Below are 22,693 nucleotides of genomic sequence, written 5' to 3' on the forward strand. Positions count from 1 at the left end.
TGCAAATTATTTGCAGTTTCGAAGACATTAAAGCGCAGCGATTCAAAACCTATTGTTTTAAGTTATTAAGTAATAAGTCTTAAGTTATTAAGTTAAAAAACAAAAATTTAGTAAAAACAGTATTTTTAAATTTAACAAAAAAAAAAAACAGTAATTTTTCCTTCTACAAAAGATAACAAAAAAAGAATTTCTAGGCCCAATAATTCTGCTTGCATAAAGCATGGATTTGAAAAACGATTTTTTTTTTTGATTTACTAGTTAAACATTATGATAAGTCACAAAAGTGGGTGAAAAGTGGAAAATAATAGGTATGAAGAATGTCTACATTATCAGTTACAAAGGAATATCAAGAAGATTAAAAATATTTCAGAGAATTGCATCACTCAAAAAACATTTAAACCAAATTGAAACAGGTGTATGCAATGTCATACAAGATTTGTAAGTTTAAAAACAATGGGGCATGGAAAACAGACTTATCTTTTGCCTAGCAAGAGCCAATCTAATGTTAAGTTATTGTGAACTTGTCAACAAGTTCAACAAAAACTGAGAAAAATGCTTTTCTTCAAATACAGCTAAAACAATTTGCTTAAGAAAAATATTGGTGTTTATGCAGCTTTTAAAACCCATGCCGGTGGCCAGAGAGACAACATTTATCATTATTTTTTATCGATCTTGTTTTAAAAAATAAATCTCTTTTTTAATTCTTTTGTTTTAAAATTGTTTTGAACTAATAACTTAATAGCATTACACTGTCAACATTAAACTGTTAAATAATGATAACCCATTATTATTTTAGTTTTTATAGGAACCAGTTAACCATTTCTTGGTTTAATTTTGTTGTTGTTGTTGTTGTTGTTGTTGTTGTTATTATTATTAAGTTGAATTTATTTTGAAATGTATCCTTATACAATATTATTGTTGAAAAATTATTTATATTATTAGATTATTATATTATGGTGTAAAAAATTCTTCAATCGTTTCTTAAAAACTATTAAACTCGCAGACTTTATCGCAGACTTTCTAAACAACAGAAACATTTTTAATTTAAGAGAAATAAAAGTTTAAAAAAAATAAACATTTATTTTAATTACTAAAATGGAATATTACAAACAAAAAATGAAAGGAGTTTTACATTTTTATGAAATCCTAATGTTTATTTTTATAAAATCTTTTAATTCTAATTTTCTATTTACATTTTCTATTTATATATTCTATTTATATAATAATAACATATTTAATTAATAATTTAATACGTTTTTTCTACTTTTTCACAATACAACTATTTTGAGAACAAGAGCCTTTTTATTTTTGCAAGAAATGAATTAATTCACATTTAACACTTTTGAAGAAAGAAAAAAATGTTTCTTTGAGAAAAAATTCTAGACCAATTTACTTTACAGGTATAGGGGTCCTAATAACCTTATGTATCCATAGGACCCCTGTCAAACTCCATAAGTACCAAACACTGTCTGTCTGTGTCGCTGACTGTCACAGGATCCCTGTCCGTAATAATCTATAGGTTATTAGGACCTCCTGTATTCTTATGGAGTTGGAGTTGGAAATAAAGTTTTGGTAATAAGAATTCAAATAGTCAACATAATTACTCAATGCAAAAAGTTGACTTTTCCTGAAAATTTTTTATTACTTATGCACAACTGTCAGGTGTCTTAATGCCATTTTTTGGTTCACACAACTGTGCAAATGTAGGATTTGTTAAGGTTTCTTCTCTTTTTTTTCTTCTCTTTTGTGAATCACACTTTAACAAATTATGCAAATTTGACAGCATTGACACTGTGTGGAACTATAAATCCACACTTTCCACATGGGTTATTAGATCCTCTGTATCCTTATGGAGTCAGAGTTGGAAATGTCTTTTCCATAAGCTTGTTTCATATAATTTCATAGTCATATATATTTCATAGTCAATCTTGAATCTGATCTCTGTGACAGGTTGAGTTTTGCAGTGTCTTGTGACTTTTAACTTAAAAATGTATTGTAAATGCTCTAAGCATGTTCTTGTTCAAGCTATGCCTAGCTTGAACAAGAACAACTCTAGCATCCATCTCATTGTCTTAATGTTGCATCTCTCTCTTTTCTACAAGTACTATCATGGTTTATTAATGCTTTAGAACATGTTCTTTATAATCCTTTATAATTCTTTCAAGCTCTATCAATTGGTGTTAAAGCATACAACATTTTTTTTGTAAAAAACGTGTAGCATTATTTTAATATAATATAATAAAATTTTTGAAGATTAATAGTCATGACTTATAAAAGTTAATTTTCACATTTAATGTAAATAAGTGTAATTAATAATAATAATAATAATAATAGTAATAATAGTAATGATGTAATTGTTATTATTATTAATTATTATTATTATTATTATTATTACTATTGCTATTATTATTATTATTATTATTGTTATTATTACTATTGTTATTATTACTATTATTATTATTATTATTATTATTATTATTATTATTATTATTATTATTATTATTATTATTATTATTAAATAAGTGTAATTAAGAGAAAAATGTTTTATTTTTAGAAAAGTTTTGAACAAATTCAGTTTGTTTTATCACAAGCTCTCACAGAAGATGAAAATGGAAAACAATTAACTGCATTACCTTTGTATACTGATGTTGTAGAATCTTGTCTTAAAATGGTATGTTTTGGGTGAATCTATTATAGCTTATTTTTAAATTTCAACTATTGATTTGCACTTTGGTATTACATTAATTGTATTATTCTTGTTAAAATTATTTTTTAAAAACAATCAAACAGTTAATGGGTTTTTTAAAAGATATTTTGTTTTGTGATACACACATTTAAAAGATGGGCAGTTTTTATATTCTCTCGCTAATTTTAAAATGATTATTATCTTATTTCTAATATTTTTTTCACCTTCTAATTTTCAATATTTTGAGATAATGATAAACTTTTCAGTTTATTTTATAGCTTTTTGAACCTAAAATTAAACAATTTTAATATAACATTAATACAACTTTAATATAAACCTGAAACAAATCTATTATTTTAAATAATGGTATCAAATTTATGTAAAAAATTTCTGGTAAATTTAGGAATAAAATAACAATCAAGTTACTATTTTTATCAATAGAATTGAAAAAAACAATTTTCTTTTATTTATAATTATTATTTTAGCTCTTTTTATATATTTTAAGAAAGATGTCAAAGAAATATTTTTTTCTAACTTGCAAAACGAAAGTTTGAAAAGGTAGATAATAGGAATATTTTAACAAAACGTTTGCATTCTCATTTAATAAATTAATAAATTACATAAATATTTTGATCTGAGAAAAAATGTGTTCATGAGTTAAATTATTTTAGTGCAAAGAAACATTCGATGAGCATATCAAAAGTAAATGTAATCAATGGGCTAAAATGGCTGTTGAAAGGTAAAGTTTTTATTTGTTAAAATATTTATATACATAAATACAATAAAAATTTAAAAAGAAACAGGTTTGAAAAAAGTTATTTTTACTTGAATTAAATAATGTTACAAAAATAAAATGATCATTTTTTTATTTTCATGTCAATTTTTCAAGATAGAAATCAAAGCAGTGACCACATTTTTTTTTTTAATATAATTAAATGTTCTAAACATAATTAAAATTTATTTAATTTAATTAAATATTTTTGTAAGATAAAAACCAAAGCAATGGCCAGGATTAGGGTCAGCATTCAGTAATGCCAACCTAACTGCCGACCTTAAAGTGTTTAAGGTCAGCAAAAATTTTGCTGACCTTGTTTCTATATTTTATGGTAACCCCTTTATGTCTAATTTTTTTGCAGACCTGATGTCAACTTCTAACAGTTTGAGATTATTCATTTTTCCTAATTCCGAGGGTTGCATTATTTCATTTCAAAAATGAAATAACTATTATTTCATTTAAAAAATGAAATAACTATTATTTCATTTTGAAAATAAAATAACTGTTATTTCATTACAAAAATGAAATAACTATTGTTTCATTTCAAAATTGAAATAACTATTGTTTCATTTCAAAATTGAAATAACTTTTATTTCATTTCAAAATTGAAATAACTATTATTTCATTTCAAAAATGAAATAACTTTTATTTCATTTCAAAAATAAAATATCTAGTATATCATTTCAAAAACAATATAACTATTATTTCATTTTGAAAATAAAATAAATATTACATTTCAAAATTGAAATAACTATTGTTTCAAAAATGAAGTAGCTATTAATTCATTTCAAAAATGAAATGTTTTTGTGTAACATGTTTTGTACAAATTCATTGGCTTTACTAAAAGTAAATGTAAATAAAAATTTATTTAAAATCGATTTTAAGCAAATAATTGTAATTCAAGTTGTCGGAATTACAATTATTTGATTATCAGGAAAAAAATTTCACAAAAATTGCAAACAAAAGAGCAAAGAAAATAAGGATTCTGTGACTTAAAAAAAATGAAACAAATAATTATAGCGGATGATTTTAACAGCAAGCATAAATGTGTAAAAAATATTGGTAGTGGTAGAAGACACAAATTTAATGATGATTTTTAGAGTCACTAAAAAACTGTCAAAACTGGATCATTTAAAATTTAAATTTCAGTAAAAAATACCAGCTTAAAAGAAATCACTGGAGAAAACAAGAGCATGTCTCTACTTTTTTTTTTGCAAAAAAATGTGAACAAATTGAAAATTGGAGTATTTGGTGTTGTGATTGCTTCACTTAAAACAAGAATTGAGGTTTAGTGGTATTTCTCTTATATATAATTAATGGCAATCAAATTGAAAATAAATTTCAACTTAATCACTATTCACTATTAGAGATTTAAAGGCTTGATGCATTCTAAAAAAATTTTTGATGCTCCTAATAGAAGAGAATTTCGGAAAAATTTATTTTAATAAATTGATTTTTTTTGCGTAAAAATTTTGTTTTTTCATGTTCTTTGCACATATATAGTTTGTGTGTTATTTTTTTATGCTTTTTACACATATATAGTTTTTGTGTTGTTTCTTCATGTTCTTTGCATATATGTAGTTTTTGTGTTGTTTCTTCATGTTCTAAATAGATTTATTTTACATTGAAAAATTCTGAGTTTAAATCAGTTACAATCAATATTTAATTTTTTAATTAAATTAAATAAATATTTATTTACATTTTGTGGTCTTTGAAATACATTAACGTTAAATCAGCTTCAAACCTTAGTTTTACTAAATCGCAATGACTATTTCCCCTGTCAAAATAGAACCAACAAAATTGGTTTTTCTTTCATTATCTTATTATATTTTATATATTATTCTTTAATTGTTTTATATTAAAGTTTGTATTAAATATTTCAAAAATAAAAAAATTAGTTGTTTTTATTTTAAAGTTATATTTTTAATTCAAAAATTATGTTATGTAAAAATTTGTTATGTAACTTCAATTTATTATTATATAATTAATAAATAATTTACTTTATGTTATTTCAATTAAAATATTAATTTGAATAAAGTTGTTTTTATTTTCTATAATGTTTGTATTCCAGTATATATATTCTAATGAATTTTAAAGAAATATTTTTTTTAGAGCTGAACTAATTAAAAATAGCAAATCTGATGTTCTAACAAGCAAGCAAGATGTTCTAACAAGCAAGCAAGATGTTCTAACTAAAACCACTTTTGGGAACTTAATGAATTCTCAAAAAAATTCTAATAAAAAGAAACTATCACCAAGTGAAATTGAAACTTTGCGGTATGGGTTTTTTAATATAAATTATTTGTCTATATTAAGTTAATACAAATTTTTTTGTTGATAAATTTACCTTTCTAAGGCTCCAATGCCCACAGCTACTCATTTTTTTTTTTTTTAATTCCAATCAGATTAAAAGTTTTTTATAGCTAACATTAAATTTTTTTTATACCTAACATATTAAAATTTTTTTATACCAAACAGAATAAAAACTTTTTGTACCACATAGATTAAAAGCTTTTTCTATATTATATATTTTTATGATAATTTTTCTTATCAAATTGTAAAAAGTTTGGGGATTGCAATGGCTTGTAAATTTTAACCTAAACTATATTATATACTGCTAATAATATTATTACAATATTGTTGATATTCCAATATTGATGAATGGCAACACCCTTACTATGTTGTCTACTTTATGTCTTCTCTGATTATCATTCATTACTGACCTCTCATGGAAACCATATAAAGAATCCATTACATGGTTAGTATCTGCTAAGGTTGTCTCTCTTTAGCAGGCTTAACATTGCCTTTCTCCCAACTCCATCCTCTACATCTACAACTCTCTTATTGTATGGATTTCAGTTGTCATTATTGGGCTGGTTCCTCTAATGATACTCTTTCTCTTTTAAGCAAAGTTCAAAATGTATAAAAAAATAAGGTAATTATGTTTAGGCTTCATATCTTATTATTAGTTGTTTTTATCAAATGATTTATAACTGAAATATATTTACTAATAAATTCTAATTTAAATTTAAAATTTTCTCAAGTTGTTTGATATATGATTGATTGCTTTTTATATTCTTAAGTTGTTTGATCCTATATTCTAGGCTTACTTCTTATGTTAATGGAAATGTTTATCATCCTCTGCTTGATATTGATATGAATGAACAATTTGCTTACAAAATTCCTTTTACGTATGATTTTATATTTTTTACTTGTTTAAAATAAACTTTATTAATAAATGAATTATGTGGTAGTGGTTGCTTGTAACTGTTCCTAGATAAATAAGCTGTTTTAAAAAAAGTTATTTTTTAATACATATTTTTTTGTAAACAAATCATGCAGAAGATTAATGTAGGCCGTAAGCACTGAAAATTAGAAAAAAACAACATCTATATTATCACACCGCAAGCTTTTTTAAAGCTCATTGGTATTAAAACATGTTATATTATATAAAAGGTAACACTTCCGAAAAAAAATGCATAAAACAAAGTTATACATGTTAAATTGTTATTTTTTTAAATTGTGTTTACTCCTCAAGCAAAGAAGTCTGCTATAAATTAAAAAAAAAAAAAAATCAAAAAGCTCTCATCTTTATAACTTTGAAACATGAATCAATGACAAATAAGGTATAGTAACAAGATGAGTGTGTTACTACCAGGGGCACAGTGGGGATCAAATGTGGTACATTTTGCTTACATAGTTAGTACAATCATTACACCACTATCATAAAAAAGTTCTGCAATATAAAAAAATTCTTATTTTAAAAACAGCATAAAAATTGTTGGGATAAGACAAAGCTTGGCAAGTTATTACAATTCATGAAGAGCACTTTATTATATAATCAGATTCTAGTCTTATTCTCTTTTTTTTTTATATAACAGTCCTTTGCAATACAAGACACCCATACCTACAAATAATCTATAACAGCATACTACAGGCCTTTTAAATGTCCATATCTGGGTTGTTTAATGTGGTTTTTTTTAGAAATTACAATTGCTGAGAATTGGTAATCAAAAATAATAAGACATAATATATTTGTAGATGTAATGATGTTTATTGTCATTTTAAAACAAATGATAACTCTTAAAAAAAAAATTCTTTTCCAGAGATCCTAATGGACTTCTTACACTGGCACCAAATCAACAGTCAAGATTCATATCATGGGTCAGGTAATAAATTTTTTGCAAAATTATTTCCTCTTTATTCCTTTTTCAAAGCAACCTTTTTCAGATCAAAAGTATTAAAAAATCACATTGTTTACAAATGTGATTTTTTAATACTTTTGATCTGAAAACAAATTTTTATCTTATATCTTTTTCAGATCAGAAGTTCTAAGAATCGCATTGTTTATAACAAATATTTATCTTGTATCTTTTTACAAAATAGCATTAGAAACACAGATGAGATTATTTTCATATATTTTTAAAAATTTATTTAAAAAAAAAAAAGGTTTCAAAAAATGAACTAAGGTTTTGTTATTAATGTTGAATCACAAATGACTCAAATGATTTTACTTTATTTTTAATAAAGAAATATTTTAGTTTTTTTAGTTTGAAACATTTTACTTTATTTTTAATAAGAAAAAACTTGAATAAGCAGTAAAATCTCCATATCATTATAAAAGCAATAAAATTATTATTTTTTATAAAAGTTATTTTATTGCTTTTATAAAAATTATTATTTTTTTGTAATATAAAATCATCAGGTTTTAAAGTTTTAATCCTCACAATAAATTTCAATCAATAAATTTAAATGTCTTATGCTAAGTAAAAACAAAATTAAGTGCAACGTTTCTAAAACCCATCTTGTTTTGATCAAAAAGCCATCTTGTTTTGATCGAAAACCCATCGTTTCTAAAACCCATCTTGTTTTGATATTACTTTTTAAAATTTAATTTTATAAATCATTCTTGTTTTGCATTTTCTTTGCATATATGAATGTTAAAGTATTTTATGTCTAATAATAATTTTAAAATGTTTAAACTCAAAATTTATTTTATTTTTTTACAATAGACCTTCAGATATTTGTGAAAATCCACAAATGATTTTTGCTGTCTCCAGTCTGAGCATTAAACAGGTTTATATTTTAAAATTGTTCATTACAGTTGACACTCGATATCTCGACTACTCAATATCTAAAACTTTATTTCCGGTCTCTTGCACACTTGTTTAAGCTAAAATCCTCTCAATATCTTGAACTTTTTTCCCAGTCCCCTGAGAGTTTGAGATATCGAGAGTCAACTGTAGTACTACTATGTAATTACTTTGTAAATTCAAACAAAGTAAAAAAACGTTTTCCCTTTTTACTAAACTCTAACATATTCAATTTCATTTTTGATGTGCCACAATATGCAATATGTTTAAGCATGCTTAATATACACAATATGTTTAAGCTTCCTAATCATGATTTTTAAGATAACTTTTTAAAGTGAACAATATTGGTTATAAAAAGTTATAAAAAAAAGTTAAAAAAAAGGTTATAAAAAATTAAGAAAACTTTTTATGAAAGATATCCTATAACTAATTGCTGCTGTGATTTTCAGAGGTTTTTTTAAACTACTCTTTGTAGTAGACTGACATGAGATAAAAACCATTGAAAAACAAATTAAAAGCCACATTTCTTTTGATCCTTTTTCTAAAACTGTAAAAAATTTTGAAGATGAGGGGTTCTAAGTTTTATATGACCATATCTTTTGAGTACCAAAATATATTTTGATGAAATTTAAAATCTAAGCATATTTTTTCTTTAAAAATTTATTTCCCGCAACCATCTGACTGGAGTTTGTGGAAGCTGAAAAGCTTTTGTTTCAAACAAATATAAATTCAGTAAAATTATTCATTTTGCTCAGAATGCTATCAAATATACTGTTCTATATATACTATATAGTACTAATTATTAAATATACTATTTTTTCTTTTAAATGGATATATATATAATATATATAAAATATATATAATATATATATAAATATATATAAAACTCATTTTTTAACTGAAAATATATTTATACACTTTAAAATTTTGAAAATCAAAGTTTTTTTTAGTTTTTATCAATGAGCATCAATATACAAGTTTAACATGTAACCAATTATGTAACTTAAATTTATATAATCCTTATGTATCTTACATTACCATATAATATATCAACGCACACCTAATGTATCTTACATATCTAGTGGCATGACTTAATAGTCTTCTTGAAGTCTCCACATTCTTTACTTATTTGTTATTACTTTTCTTTTTAACAGTCTTAATTTGTAATTAAGACTGTTAAAAAGAAAAACACATTTGTTTAGCCCTATTCCTAATTCTTACAGTTTCTGAAGATTAAAACTATATTTCTAGAAGGTTCTACTATTCAATATCCTTAATAAAAACTGTTCAAAATCTCTTTTCTCTAATTTCTTCAAAGAATCCAAATGACTAAATTGTTGAGCATTAAAAGAAATATCTGTTGTTTATAACAATATAGATTTAAAACTTAATAAGAAAGGGTATCAGAGTACAAGAAAACACGATACAAAGAGCTCTAACTAATTAAATAGATTTTACAAAAAGAGAAAAGAATTTATCAAAAAATCTCAATTCAAAATTGGTAAAAACATTTTTGAAATATTGTTTATTGTATTGACCTACGGTAGTAAATGAAGTGTGTTTCTTCTGGCAGTCATGGTTGTATACAAAGTGTGTTGCTTCTAGCAGTTAGTTTTTTCTAATTCTGCTGGATGTGTTGGTATTGATTTTGGATTGGTATCTCTAAAGATTTTCATAAAGGTGTTTGTTTGATCCATTAGCATTAAAACCAGAAGTAGACTAAGGCCAACAAGGTGCTCATACTAGACATAGTTTGAAATGTAGAAGAAAATTTTTACATTTTAAAAACAAACTATTTTATTATTTATTAGTTCAGCAAGTTAATATTCTTGCTTTTTAGGCTCGCTTTTGTATAATGTAGTTCTTGAATGCTCTTTTTGGATAAAACTTGATTTATCCTACAAGAAGAAAGTAGTTATTTGAGTCCATGCTTTTCTTAAAACCCAAAATTCACAATGGACACTGTCCATTGTGAATTTTGCATTAGGATAAAAGGTTTACATGATACCATCTTAAGGAGTATCTTGAACCACACAATGTTACATTAGAACAATTGTCTGAAGCCATACATTAAAACCTAAAAGTTATACTGAAAATGTTTGTTATGTCAAATTAGAAATATTATTAAATCATTAGAAACGTTTATTATTATAGGAAGTAAAGAGCTATGATTCTTGAATTTCAAGGATATTTGTGGAATTTTATTTGTCTGAATTTTTAATTTAGGATTTATGTTTGTATTATGTGTGTCAATGGAAGCAGTACACATAACAAGCACTTGCTTAACCTTAAATTGGATCGTTTATAATTAAATTTCAAGTTTCAAAATATATTTTCAAATGATAGTTATATCAAGTTTAGTTTATTCATATTGTTTTGAATGTTTTGTTGTTTTAGGAGTGTAAAAAAAGTTTTAATTTGTTTTTAACTATTTCTCATGTTTATGTCATATCTGGAAAATGAGATTTGAAAAAACATGGAGTGAAAATAACTGAAAACCACTAAATAAGAATAATGCAATCTGATATTGTGGCAGATTTTAAAAGTTTTTGAAAATGTTTTAAATTTAAAAAATATTTTTTAAATTTAAAACATTTTTCTAATGATTTTTGGTTTATAAAGAAATTTCTTATTAGTAAATCACTATATATCTTGACTATTTTAATATTGCATATGTGTTTTTGAATAAATTTTTGCTAGTTTGATTACAGCCTTTTATTTTTTTCATAAATTTTATTTAAAAAAAAAAACAACCTAAAGTTGTTACATTTTCTTTCTAGACAATTGTATCTGACTGCTCCTTTGTTGCTTCTTTAGCTATCAGTGCAGCTTATGAACGGCAGTTTCAGAGGAAACTAATTACAAGGTCAAAAATAATATATATGTTTATGCTAAAATGCTTTAAAAATTTCATTTTCTTAGAATTTTTAGAATTAATAACTTCCTATTAATAAATACTTTTTTATTGAATACTTTTACACCAATTTTTCTAGTATATTTAAGTTTAAATGTATTAGAAACTAAATTATTATCGATAACTGGCATGAATAAGAAGTCCCAAATAGAACTTGACTGTGACACTAATTCTTGATTTCAAACCCTTCCAATAATACCTTTTCTCTTTTAGACAAGGTGCAAAAACGCATTGTAAACATAGCTGGACCTGCTCTTGCAGCCAACCTCCAACCATTATCACATCATCGTAATGTTGCTTCTCGTTCTGTTTTCTACAAATACTATAATGGGCACTGCTCTAAAGAGCTAGCGTCTCTTGTGCCAACTACTAAAATTCATTCTCAAGTTACTTGTCATTCAATTAAGTCACATACTTTTTCTGTGACTGTTCCTAAGTGCTCCAAAAACTCTTATTTGTCTAGTTTTTTTTCCTTGAACCAGTTCTTTGGAATTCGCTTCTTTCATCTTGTTCTCCTGATTCATATAATTTGCAATCTTTTAAGTCGTCTGTTAATCATTATCTTGCTCTATAGATTTCATATTTTCTCTTCCAGTAACTTCCAACTTTAATTATAGGTTGCTTGCAGCTTTGTTGAAAGTAAAGATGTTAAAAAAAAAAGAAATCTTATCAGTTTTAATTTAAACCACACTCCTGGTTATAACTATTTTTTACCCCAGATAAATTAACTCAAACAATTTTAATGTTTTTCCCTATGTTTTCAGAAATAGCTGTATTTATCAAATTAAATCTAATATTCCATTTCTTTTGGTATAGTCACTTCTCATTTACCCATGCACAGTGGTCCAGAAATGTTACTTTTTGTCAGGCATAATCATATTGTTGTCATTTTTAAATCTAACCTAGAAACTTTTTATGAATAGTAATTATACCTTGGTTTATTACAAATATCATTGTAATGCTTCATATCTCTGATAAACTTCATATCTCTGATAAACGCATTGATGACACTAAACAAGTATATGATATATGTTTAACTCTGTTTAATGGGACAAACAACATCTAGATTTAAGACAAATATTATTATAAAATTTATAATTGACGTTGTGTTTTTGCTGAGGACGGGTATTATGATGAAATTTATGTTTGGCGACTTATTTTCTGGGAGAAATATTTTTATGAAAGACCTTTAAATCATTATCAATCCTCCAGACATGAAATATGCATGTTTTTCAATGACAATTCCAAGGACACATGAAGTATAAAATTTAACATAAAACATGTGTATGCTGATTTTTCAAAAATCTTTAATAGTCCATACCATTCCATACCAGTACTTGTCTTTTTATAAGTACTTAGACTATAAATTTTGTTAATGTCATGCATTAGGTAGCATGGCAAGAACATAATACAGTATAAAACATATAATACTTATTTTTATCTTTTTATAAATACCTAAACATTATGAATGTCTTTTAGTGCATGTAGTTGCATGGCAAGAACATACAACATCGTAAGAATCAAGTCACATCTCTGTTCTTTAAAAAATTAAATTTGAATATTACCCATATATAAAAATTAAGTCTTTTACAAATTTCTTATGGCTAAGTAAACCTATAAAAGACTGGGGTCTTTAATAAGTTCCCACATCATATAATAACAACAAGAATATGATTAGCTCCTACTTCAGATCTTCAAAGAAGTTTTATTAAGGTCTGAGAAAAAGAGCAATCTTGTTACAGTTTCACGTGAGGAAATATTTTTAAAGTGTACTCTATAATTTTTAACATCTTTATTTCTGCCTTCTTGTGTTTCTTCAGATAAATGGTTGATTGAGATCAGCTTGTCTTTTGAACTCTAGCAGACATAGAATACTATGTACTTAAAGTTTATCTGTATCTATTGGAAACTTGCAGAACAACTAGCTAAGGGTAATATAGAACCTTTTAAAAAGATCGTCATCAACTTGAAGTATTTCAGCCATTTACATGGCTTACAAATGCTCTTCTTTTTGTGTTTCCATTGTTAAATGTACTTCCACTTATTGAAGCATCAACAAATATCATAAAAAAATTTTCTACTTGCAAGTATTTGCTTTTTCTAGGCTGTGTTTGCATAAAAAAATCAAGACTTATTGTATCCTGGCATTCATTTTTTTATTATCATGCAAGGATAATTACATTTTAAGAGTTTTAATTTTTGAAATTTTAATTTGCCTATTTGCATTTTTAGTATTATCTTTCCACAACGAAAAGATGGTACTCCAATTATTAATCCGTGTGGAAAATATATGGTGAAATTGCATTTCAATGGGGTTGCAAGAAAGGTAATGTTGAAGAAATTATATTAATATTTTTTTATTGGTGGGTGCACCTAAATATCATAGAGTGTTCATTAGCATTATATTATTTTAAATAACTATTTTTACCTTGTAGGTAATCATTGATGATTTACTTCCAATGGGAAAAGATGGGCAATTATTATGTTCATTTTCACAAAATTGCAACGAATTTTGGGTCAGCTTACTTGAGAAGGCATATATGAAGGTCATTATGTCATTTATTTGTACTTCATGTACTTCTTGTACATGAAGGTAGTCTATATATTGATAGTATTTTTTTTCTTTAAAATTTGTTTTCATTTTGGAGAATTGCTTTTGTAACTTAGTTATTTTGAATATATCCTTATTATTTTTTACAAAAGTTTATTTTTTAAGTTTTTAACAATTATTCATATATCTTTTGTTAGGTTATGGGTGGCTATGATTTTCCTGGTTCCAATTCTGTAAATTTATTTTGAGTTGTACAAACTTTTTATCATTAATCTTAATACAAAATTATATGTGATATCATTATATATTTCTCAGAATATTGATTTAAATGCTCTAACTGGATGGATACCAGAGAGAGCTTCACTTAAGTCAAAAGATATAAACTCTGATGTTTTGTTTGATAGGATGCTTAATGGTCTTGAGAAAGGTATTTGATGTTTAAAAATCTTTAAGTTTATATTTTTTTTTAGTTTTATTTTTTATAATTTAAAATTTTTATTTTAAGTTTAGTTTTAAAGTTCAAAATATTAAACTTATTAAATAATAAAAAGTTATAGCTCCGAGTCTTGGGAAAAATATACCCTCTCTTTTAGACTGTTTTGTATTATTTGATGGCCCCTTATTCACTGTTGTCGATGTTTTCAAAAATGTGTATATATATATATATATATATATATATATATATATATATATATATATATATATATATATATATATATATATATATATATATAAATATAAAATCTATAAAATAAATAAAGTCAAACCAGTAAACAAAAGTAAATCTTTTTTCACTAGAACATTATACAGAAAAATGGCTTCTTGGTTAAACAGTTAAGAGATTTTGCTGAAAGTATCTTTCAAGCATGCCTTTTGATAAACTATTAAAAACATTTCTCAACTATTTCTTATCAAGTAGTATATCAAGAAGCAACCTTATCATAGATGGATTTTGTCAAGAGACAAAATCCATCTAAGATAAGGTTCTACTGAAACTTATGACAAATTGTTCATAACAAAGCTATGTTTTTCTACAATGAATGGAACTCCCTGAAAAAACATTCTAAAAGTGAATCTGAAAATCAAGTAATAAATGCATTTACAAGAAATTAGGAGTTAAAGAAGCATTACACATCTGTGAAAAATTTTCTAATCCCAGTAAAAAACAGAGTATTCAGTTCTATACTGGGATGAGAAAATCTTACAAATACTGAAGCAAAATTGACAGTCACACTTGCTGTTAATCTTTTGTGAAACACAACAGATGGTCAACAAGTGTTCTTGGAGTTCAAAACTTGAACTTATGAACAGCTGACTTATAAACAAATTAATGCATTCATTTTTTAAAATGGTGGGATATTGAAAAAATATTGTTGGTACTTGCTGGGATACAACAGCAACCAACGCTGGATGCATTCAAAGTACTGCAGTTGCCATAGAAAAGTACCTTGATAGAAAAATACTCTACCTTGTTTGTTGGCATCGTTTTTATGACATCATTATCAAAGAAGTATGGAAGTTGTTGCTTGGAAAAGATACCTATAGAATAAAGTAACATTATAAATAGAAGAGCTTTTGCTCCACTTAAAGTTCAAGACTAATGGCTGATAATGAAGAAGAATGTTAAGTGCTATTTTGTTATTTTAAAAAATAAATTGAATTTTAAAAAAAATTAAGTTTTAAACAAAAAGCATTTCATATAAAGAAAAACCAACAGATGGATTTGTGTTCTACTAACAGATGGATTTGTGATCTTAGCTGATGCTTTCCACAAAGCCTACTGGATGGCCATACTTCTGTACAGTGCTAAGATGTTTTTGTTCAAACATCAATTAAACTACTCAACAAACTACTACCAAACTTGGGAGATTTGTCTAGTTTGCTTTTGTGATTTTTGTTAAAAACTATACTAATTATTTTATAAAACTAAACTAATTTATTCTTCTACCAGAGAGAAAAGACTCACTAGTCGACATTTGTAGATTCATCTCTTACAGATAGGCAAACCATTGGTTTAATGCAAATGAATATAGGAAGCTTTTTAGCACCTTGCATGATCACGAAAAAGTGTTTAACTCAGTGAAAAAGTTTTGGAATGAGGAACCATTTCCAAGACTGGAAATTCCCAGAAGTCAGTGTGCAGAATGAGCAATCAAGTGTCTGTAAAAAAGAAAGAGAACCTCCAGTAATTTTGTTTAACAAAGCATAACAACTGTATATTAAACTTTATTTTTTCTATATATACAGTAAACATTTCGTACTTGTAGAATTGTTATTTGAGTTATTATTAAGAAATAGTTATTATTTGTAATTAAAAGTGTTACATTGTGATAATAAACTGTAAAATGCTTAAAAACTACATAATAACTCTCTAGTTATAAAAATTTGAATTAAAAAATAATGATCATAAAATTATTTGAAATTTTATCCTTACGCATATATGGTAAATTTTAATTTTTTTGTTTGTGGATGACTTTTTTCAACAAGAAAATCAAATTAATGTTTTTTTTAATTTCTTTTGCACAAATATTCATCAATTTATGACCCAGGAATATGGGGTCATAAAAAAAGTCATATCCTTAATATATATACATATATATATATATATATATATATATATATATATATATATATATATATATATATATATATATATATATATATATATATATATATAAATATATAAATATATATATATATATGTATAAATATATATATTTATATACATATATATATATTTATTTATATATATATATATTATATATATATATATATATATATATATATATACATATATATATATACATATATATATGTATATATATATGCATATATATATATTTATATATATATATATATAAATATATATATATATATATTTATATAGCACATATGTATGTGTGTGTGTATATATATATATATATATATATATATATATATATATATATATATATATATATATATATATATATATATACACACACACATACATACATAGAGTGTTCCCACTCCTCCTTAAAAAAAAGTTAGAATTTGGCTGCTCTCCTTAATTTTGTCCTTACTTTCTTTTTTATCATTTAGGAAATTTTATTAAAGTGAATAGACCATATTTATTAATAAAAAAGCAAATAGTTGCTTCTTTGATTATTTGAAGTCCTATACTTTTATTAAATATATATATATATATATATATATATATATATATATATATATATATATATATATATATATATATATATATATATATATATATATATATATATATATATATATATATATATATATATATATGTATATATATATATTAAAAAAATACAAAACTATGGTTTATTTTGTTTTCGATATATTAGCGCTGTCGGGATTATTACAGTAGTAAAGTGCTAATTTTTACGACTTTTTACGTCTCCTCCTTTTACCCCAATGCACAAGTATTTTTATCTAGTGACAAACATCTTTTGCACCATACTTGATGAAGGCAATATCTTTATTATTTTTCTCAAATTAATCTAATAATTTTGTGTGCAAATCAATTGACTATATTTATATCTAAAATAAGTTTCTATTTTCATAAATTTTATTGTTTAAATTTATTGTTTTTGATAGTTTTTTTTAATATAATGGGAATTTCAAAGACAAAGAGTGATTTAATAAAAAAGATGATCGAAGAAGGAAATACAACTCGTAAAATTGCTTCTAAATTAAAAGTTAGTCAAAGTACTGTGCAACGAATTAGAAAAAAATGTGGACATATTCTAAAAAAAAATGTTGGCAGTCGACCAAAGAAGTTGAGTGCGGTAGACAGTAGAAGAGTAATCAGATATTTGACCACTGGAGAAGCAAAATCGACATCTCATGCAGCTAAACTTTTGCAACCTGTTATAGGAAAAAATGTGAGCAGGTGGACAGTGCAGCGAGATCTCAAAAAAAGTAAATTTCGAGCAATTGAAAAGATAAAAAACCATTACTTAGTAAAAAAACAAACAAAGCAAGATTAAACTTTGTAAAAAATATGAAAACTTTACCGAAGATGATTGGAAGAAAGTTATTTGGTCAGATGAAACTAAAATTAATCGGTATACCACTGATGGCCGCCAATGGAGCTGGAAAAGAGAAGGTGAACCATTAACCCAAAAAGATTTTATTCAGACAGAGGCAATATTAAACTATGGGGGTGTATGGCGGCTTATGGATTGGGACCAATTCGAAGAATAGTTGGAAACATGAATAAGGAAATGTATCTTGATATTTTACAGCACGAATTATTGGAAACTGTTGAAAATATGCCTTACCCAATAAATGAGGTCAACTTTCAATAAAACAATAACCCAAAGCACACTGCTAAAATGGTTAAGAATTGGTTAGCTTCGCAGGACTTTCAAGTGTTAGAATGGCCAGCACAAAGTCCTGATTTGAACCCAATAGAAAATTTGTGGTCACAATTAAAAAAAGCGCTCTTTAATAACTATTCTGACTCTCCATCATCCATTAATGTGTTATATGAACGAGTTCAAGAACAGTGGGAAAATATTTCGTTAAACCTTTGCGAAAATCTTATAAAGAGCACAAATAGAAGATTAGCAGCAGTTAAAAAAGCTAAAGGATTATGGACAAAATATTAAAAATTGACAAAAATTGACAGTTTTTTTCGCGTGGTTCCAAATTGATTCACCATATTTTTCATTTATTATTTTGTAAGTAAATATTTTTCTTCAATAAATACTTAATAAAAATTGTTTTTTTTTAATAATTCCTACCAGCAATATTAATTCTCAAAATGCTAAATTCTTTATAAGAAAATAAAAATATTATGCATTCTGGTTCAGTTTTGCACCATACTATATATATGTATGTAAATATACATATTCAAGTACTTTGTCTTTGTTTTGTTTGTACATTGTTTTATTTCATTGTTATTAATTTTGATTTTATTATATTTTCAATATTTATTATTTTCTATTAACATCAACATCTCTATCTTGATCAGGTTTAATTCCCTCTTTGAGCAAATATGTTAAGTTTTGTATTTCATGTTCTATTTTTTTAGACCTTGCGCATTGGTCATGATTTTTCATTAAGAGTCTGAGTTTATAATTTCTATTACATACATGTCAAAATTATCATCATTATTATAATTTTTTACTATACTTTGTCTTTGTTTTGTTCTGAACATCTGTTCAAAATATCTTTTCATTTAATTTTTTTTAACCCTTTCTCTTCTCCTAATTTTTCCCTTGGGCTTGACAGCTCGGTCTTGTCCTTTAATGCATATTTTTGCATTATCTTAAAAAAGTCTGGCCAGAAATCTTGGAAAAGCTGCAACCACAGTATTCTAAATATTTAACAGGTATTCTAAATATTTTTAAGTCTTGCATAACTGGTTTGATAGAGATCAAACCAGTCATGCAACGATGGAAAAATGGTTCAGGTGCCTATGGTTAGCCCTAATGTGAATAAACTGTTTTTGGCAATGCTCAATAAAGAACGTCAAAACAATGGATCAAATGCAATCATTGTCATTAATGTGGTTTACATACTATCAATGGATCTTTACAAACTTTTTTTTTTAGTTTCTTCAAACTGATAAACCAATAACTCTTTTTTTTTAGAACTGCAATGCAACTTTTTTATTTGATTAGAAGTTTCTGCAAATTTCAAAACTGCAAAGTATTTATAAAAATAGATTTTTCTAATTTCTAACTGACTTTCAACCATTAAGATTGATGTTGAATTTTTGTTAGTATGATCTTCAGCAACTTAAGAGTAAGGGAAAGATTACTGATGTTCAAATTGACAAGTTCAAGAAAAAAATATGTGATTTTCTTGTCTTAATGTGTGCTTATATCATAAAGAAAAGCTCTTTGTTTTCACAGTTTGCTTGCTGTCTGATCACTACTTATGGTTGAATTTCCAAAAAAATATGAATATTTCTTTTAAAAAATTTTGATGAAGCTTGTTACTTATATATTGTTATATATTAATTTATATTAGTTTACCTGTTTATATAAAGAGTTTATTAAAAAAAAAAGGTTCTGTTTTTAATGTAATCATTTCCTCCTTAAATTCTCCTTATTTTTTCTTTCAAAAAATTGTCGTTCGCGACCAAATCTCCTTAAATATTAGCAAAATATCTCCTTAAATCTGTTTAAAATCATTATTTTTAAACTAAGTTTTATAACCTAATGTATATAATATATATATATATATATATTTATATATATATATATATATATATATATATATATATATATATATATATATATATATATATATATATATCATATATATATATATCATCATATATCATATATATATATCATATATACAGTCACAATCAAAAGTTTGGAACATTTTATAAAAAGCCACAATTTTTATTAAATTAATAATATTTTTTTTCAAAATGTATTATTAACCATTGCAATTGACAAAAATAATATCTTTGATACATTAAATGCTTGTAAATTAAATACTTGAGGTTAATACTTACTATAATGTCCTTTAGCATTTAAACAATTAGCTAAGCGGGTAGGTATAGAGTGAATGAACTTTCTCAAATATTTAAGAGTCATAAGTTGATTCTGTACCTGCCTGATTTTTTCTTGTAAATCATCAGAAAATGAGGGTCTTAGTTTCTGAACTACATTTTTAAGATGATTTCAGCATTTTCAAATAAGATTGAGGTTGGGTGAGTTACCAGGCCGGGGGCCAATGATCTCAACCCCATTCTCACGTAAACAACTACTTCGAAGCTTGGCCCTATGAAAGGGTGCTCCATCATGCTGAAAATTGTGGGTATTTGTGATATTCATGAAAATTTTAAGTTTTTTTTTAAGTATTTGAAGATAAATATGGCTGTTAATTGTGGTGTTAAAAGGCATAAACCATAAACCACCACTTTGATTTGCTGTAATGGCACTCCATATCATGATTTTAGGGCAATGTTTTACAGTAGAAAGCAAATACTGAGGGTCAAGGTGGGCATCTAACGCTTGTGGAATGACCACCAAATTGTTTAATTAGTGATTTGTTGCTAAATATTACATCCTTCCAATCTTCCGCTGACCAGTTCTTGAATTTTTGACAGAAGGCAATACAGTCCCTAATATTTTTTTGAGAAAGGTAAGGTTTTTTTGTCGAAACATGGCTATTTAAGTTAAACTGCTTGCACAAATGTCTTCTAATTTTCACAACATTTGGTGCAACACCATTTGGGAATATCTAAGAAATTACAGAAGCACTGGCAAACGGATGTGCTTTTGCATAACGATGAATGCAGTTATCTGCCCTTTGAGTAGTCACCTTTGGTCATGCAGTTCTAGCTTTGCTTATAAAATTACCAGTTTCTTGATATTGTTTTAATGTTTTTATAATGCAGCTATGTGTTACATTAAAAGGTGCAGCAATAGAAGTCAGGGTCAATCCTTGTTCACATAAAATAACAATCTGAGTACAATTTTTTGTTGTTAATTCATTAGTTTTTTCCATAATTATTATTTGATTTTTTGCTAAAATAACAACAACCTATGACTAAAACAAATTTAGTGGTTTATAACATAGCATTTTGCATGTATATAATAATAATACTCAAAATTTTCAATGTAAAAAAATTATTTTTAAGCAAATATTTCAAATTTTCTGCATTTTTTAAAATGTTCCAAACTTTTGATCTTGACTGTAAATATATATCATCATATATATATCATATATATACATATATATCATATATATATATATATATATATATATATATATATATATATATATATATATATATATATATATATATATATATATATATATATATATATATATATATATATATATATATATATATATATATATATATATATATATATATATATATAAACTTGAAATATGATATTTAACCAAATAAATTCAAAAATAGTCAGAACAGTGAAACAAATCCTGTATTTCTTTTTTCTCACAATGTTTTTATTAAAAACAATATAATTACCAAACAAAATGACTAATACAAAATATTTTTTTATAAATATTAATTAAAACTATTAGCACTAATTTTTAATTAATATTTATAAAAAAATATTTTGTATTAGTAATTTTGTTTGGTAATTATATTGTTTTTAATAAAAACATTGTGAGAAAAAAGAAATACAGGATTTGTTTCACTGTTCTGACTATTTTTGAATTTATATATATATATATATATATGTAAATTATGTTAGTGTATTTTACAAATAGAGTGCTCAATGTTCTTAAAGAACAGAGCAATAATAAATTAGTAAAAAACACTTATCTAACTTTTATCTTCGACTTGAAGTTTCACCATTGCTGGATCATCAGGAAGCTTCCTGATGATCCAGCAATGGTGAAACTTCAAGTCGAAGATAAAAGTTAGATAAGTGTTTTTTACTAATTTATATATATATATATATATATATATATATATATATATATATATATAATATATATATATATATATATATATATATATATATATATATATATATATATATATATATATATATATATATATGCATCAGTCTTTCACACGATTTGACCATGGCTTTTGACATATTTTCAAAATTTAAAAATGCGTTACGAAAACTTACTTAAAGTTATCTTAAAAAAAAAACTTTAAAAACTAAAGCAAAAACACACAAAAAAAAAACTCATCAAACTAAAATGCTTAGTCTAT

At 24.8% G+C, this 22,693-nt stretch overlaps 1 protein-coding gene across 2 annotated transcripts in view; it reads left to right on the plus strand.

Moving 5' to 3' along the window:
* LOC100215853 (calpain-7) overlaps positions 1-22,693 on the plus strand; it is a 76,712-nt gene that overhangs the window by 9,228 nt on the left and 44,791 nt on the right. The window contains exons 3-13 of one of the 2 annotated variants that reach the window (XM_065810696.1): positions 2,555-2,671; positions 3,358-3,425; positions 5,574-5,738; positions 6,566-6,652; positions 7,568-7,630; positions 8,474-8,537; positions 11,335-11,420; positions 13,701-13,794; positions 13,904-14,014; positions 14,217-14,252; positions 14,335-14,446. In XM_065810696.1, the coding sequence (XP_065666768.1) occupies positions 2,555-2,671; positions 3,358-3,425; positions 5,574-5,738; positions 6,566-6,652; positions 7,568-7,630; positions 8,474-8,537; positions 11,335-11,420; positions 13,701-13,794; positions 13,904-14,014; positions 14,217-14,252; positions 14,335-14,446 (1,003 nt within the window). The remainder of the gene's footprint in view (positions 1-2,554; positions 2,672-3,357; positions 3,426-5,573; positions 5,739-6,565; positions 6,653-7,567; positions 7,631-8,473; positions 8,538-11,334; positions 11,421-13,700; positions 13,795-13,903; positions 14,015-14,216; positions 14,253-14,334; positions 14,447-22,693) is intronic. The other variant, XM_065810697.1, reaches the window with a different exon arrangement.

This window comes from Hydra vulgaris, chromosome 11 (assembly GCF_038396675.1).
Source record: "Hydra vulgaris chromosome 11, alternate assembly HydraT2T_AEP".
Taxonomy (NCBI): domain Eukaryota; kingdom Metazoa; phylum Cnidaria; class Hydrozoa; order Anthoathecata; family Hydridae; genus Hydra; species Hydra vulgaris.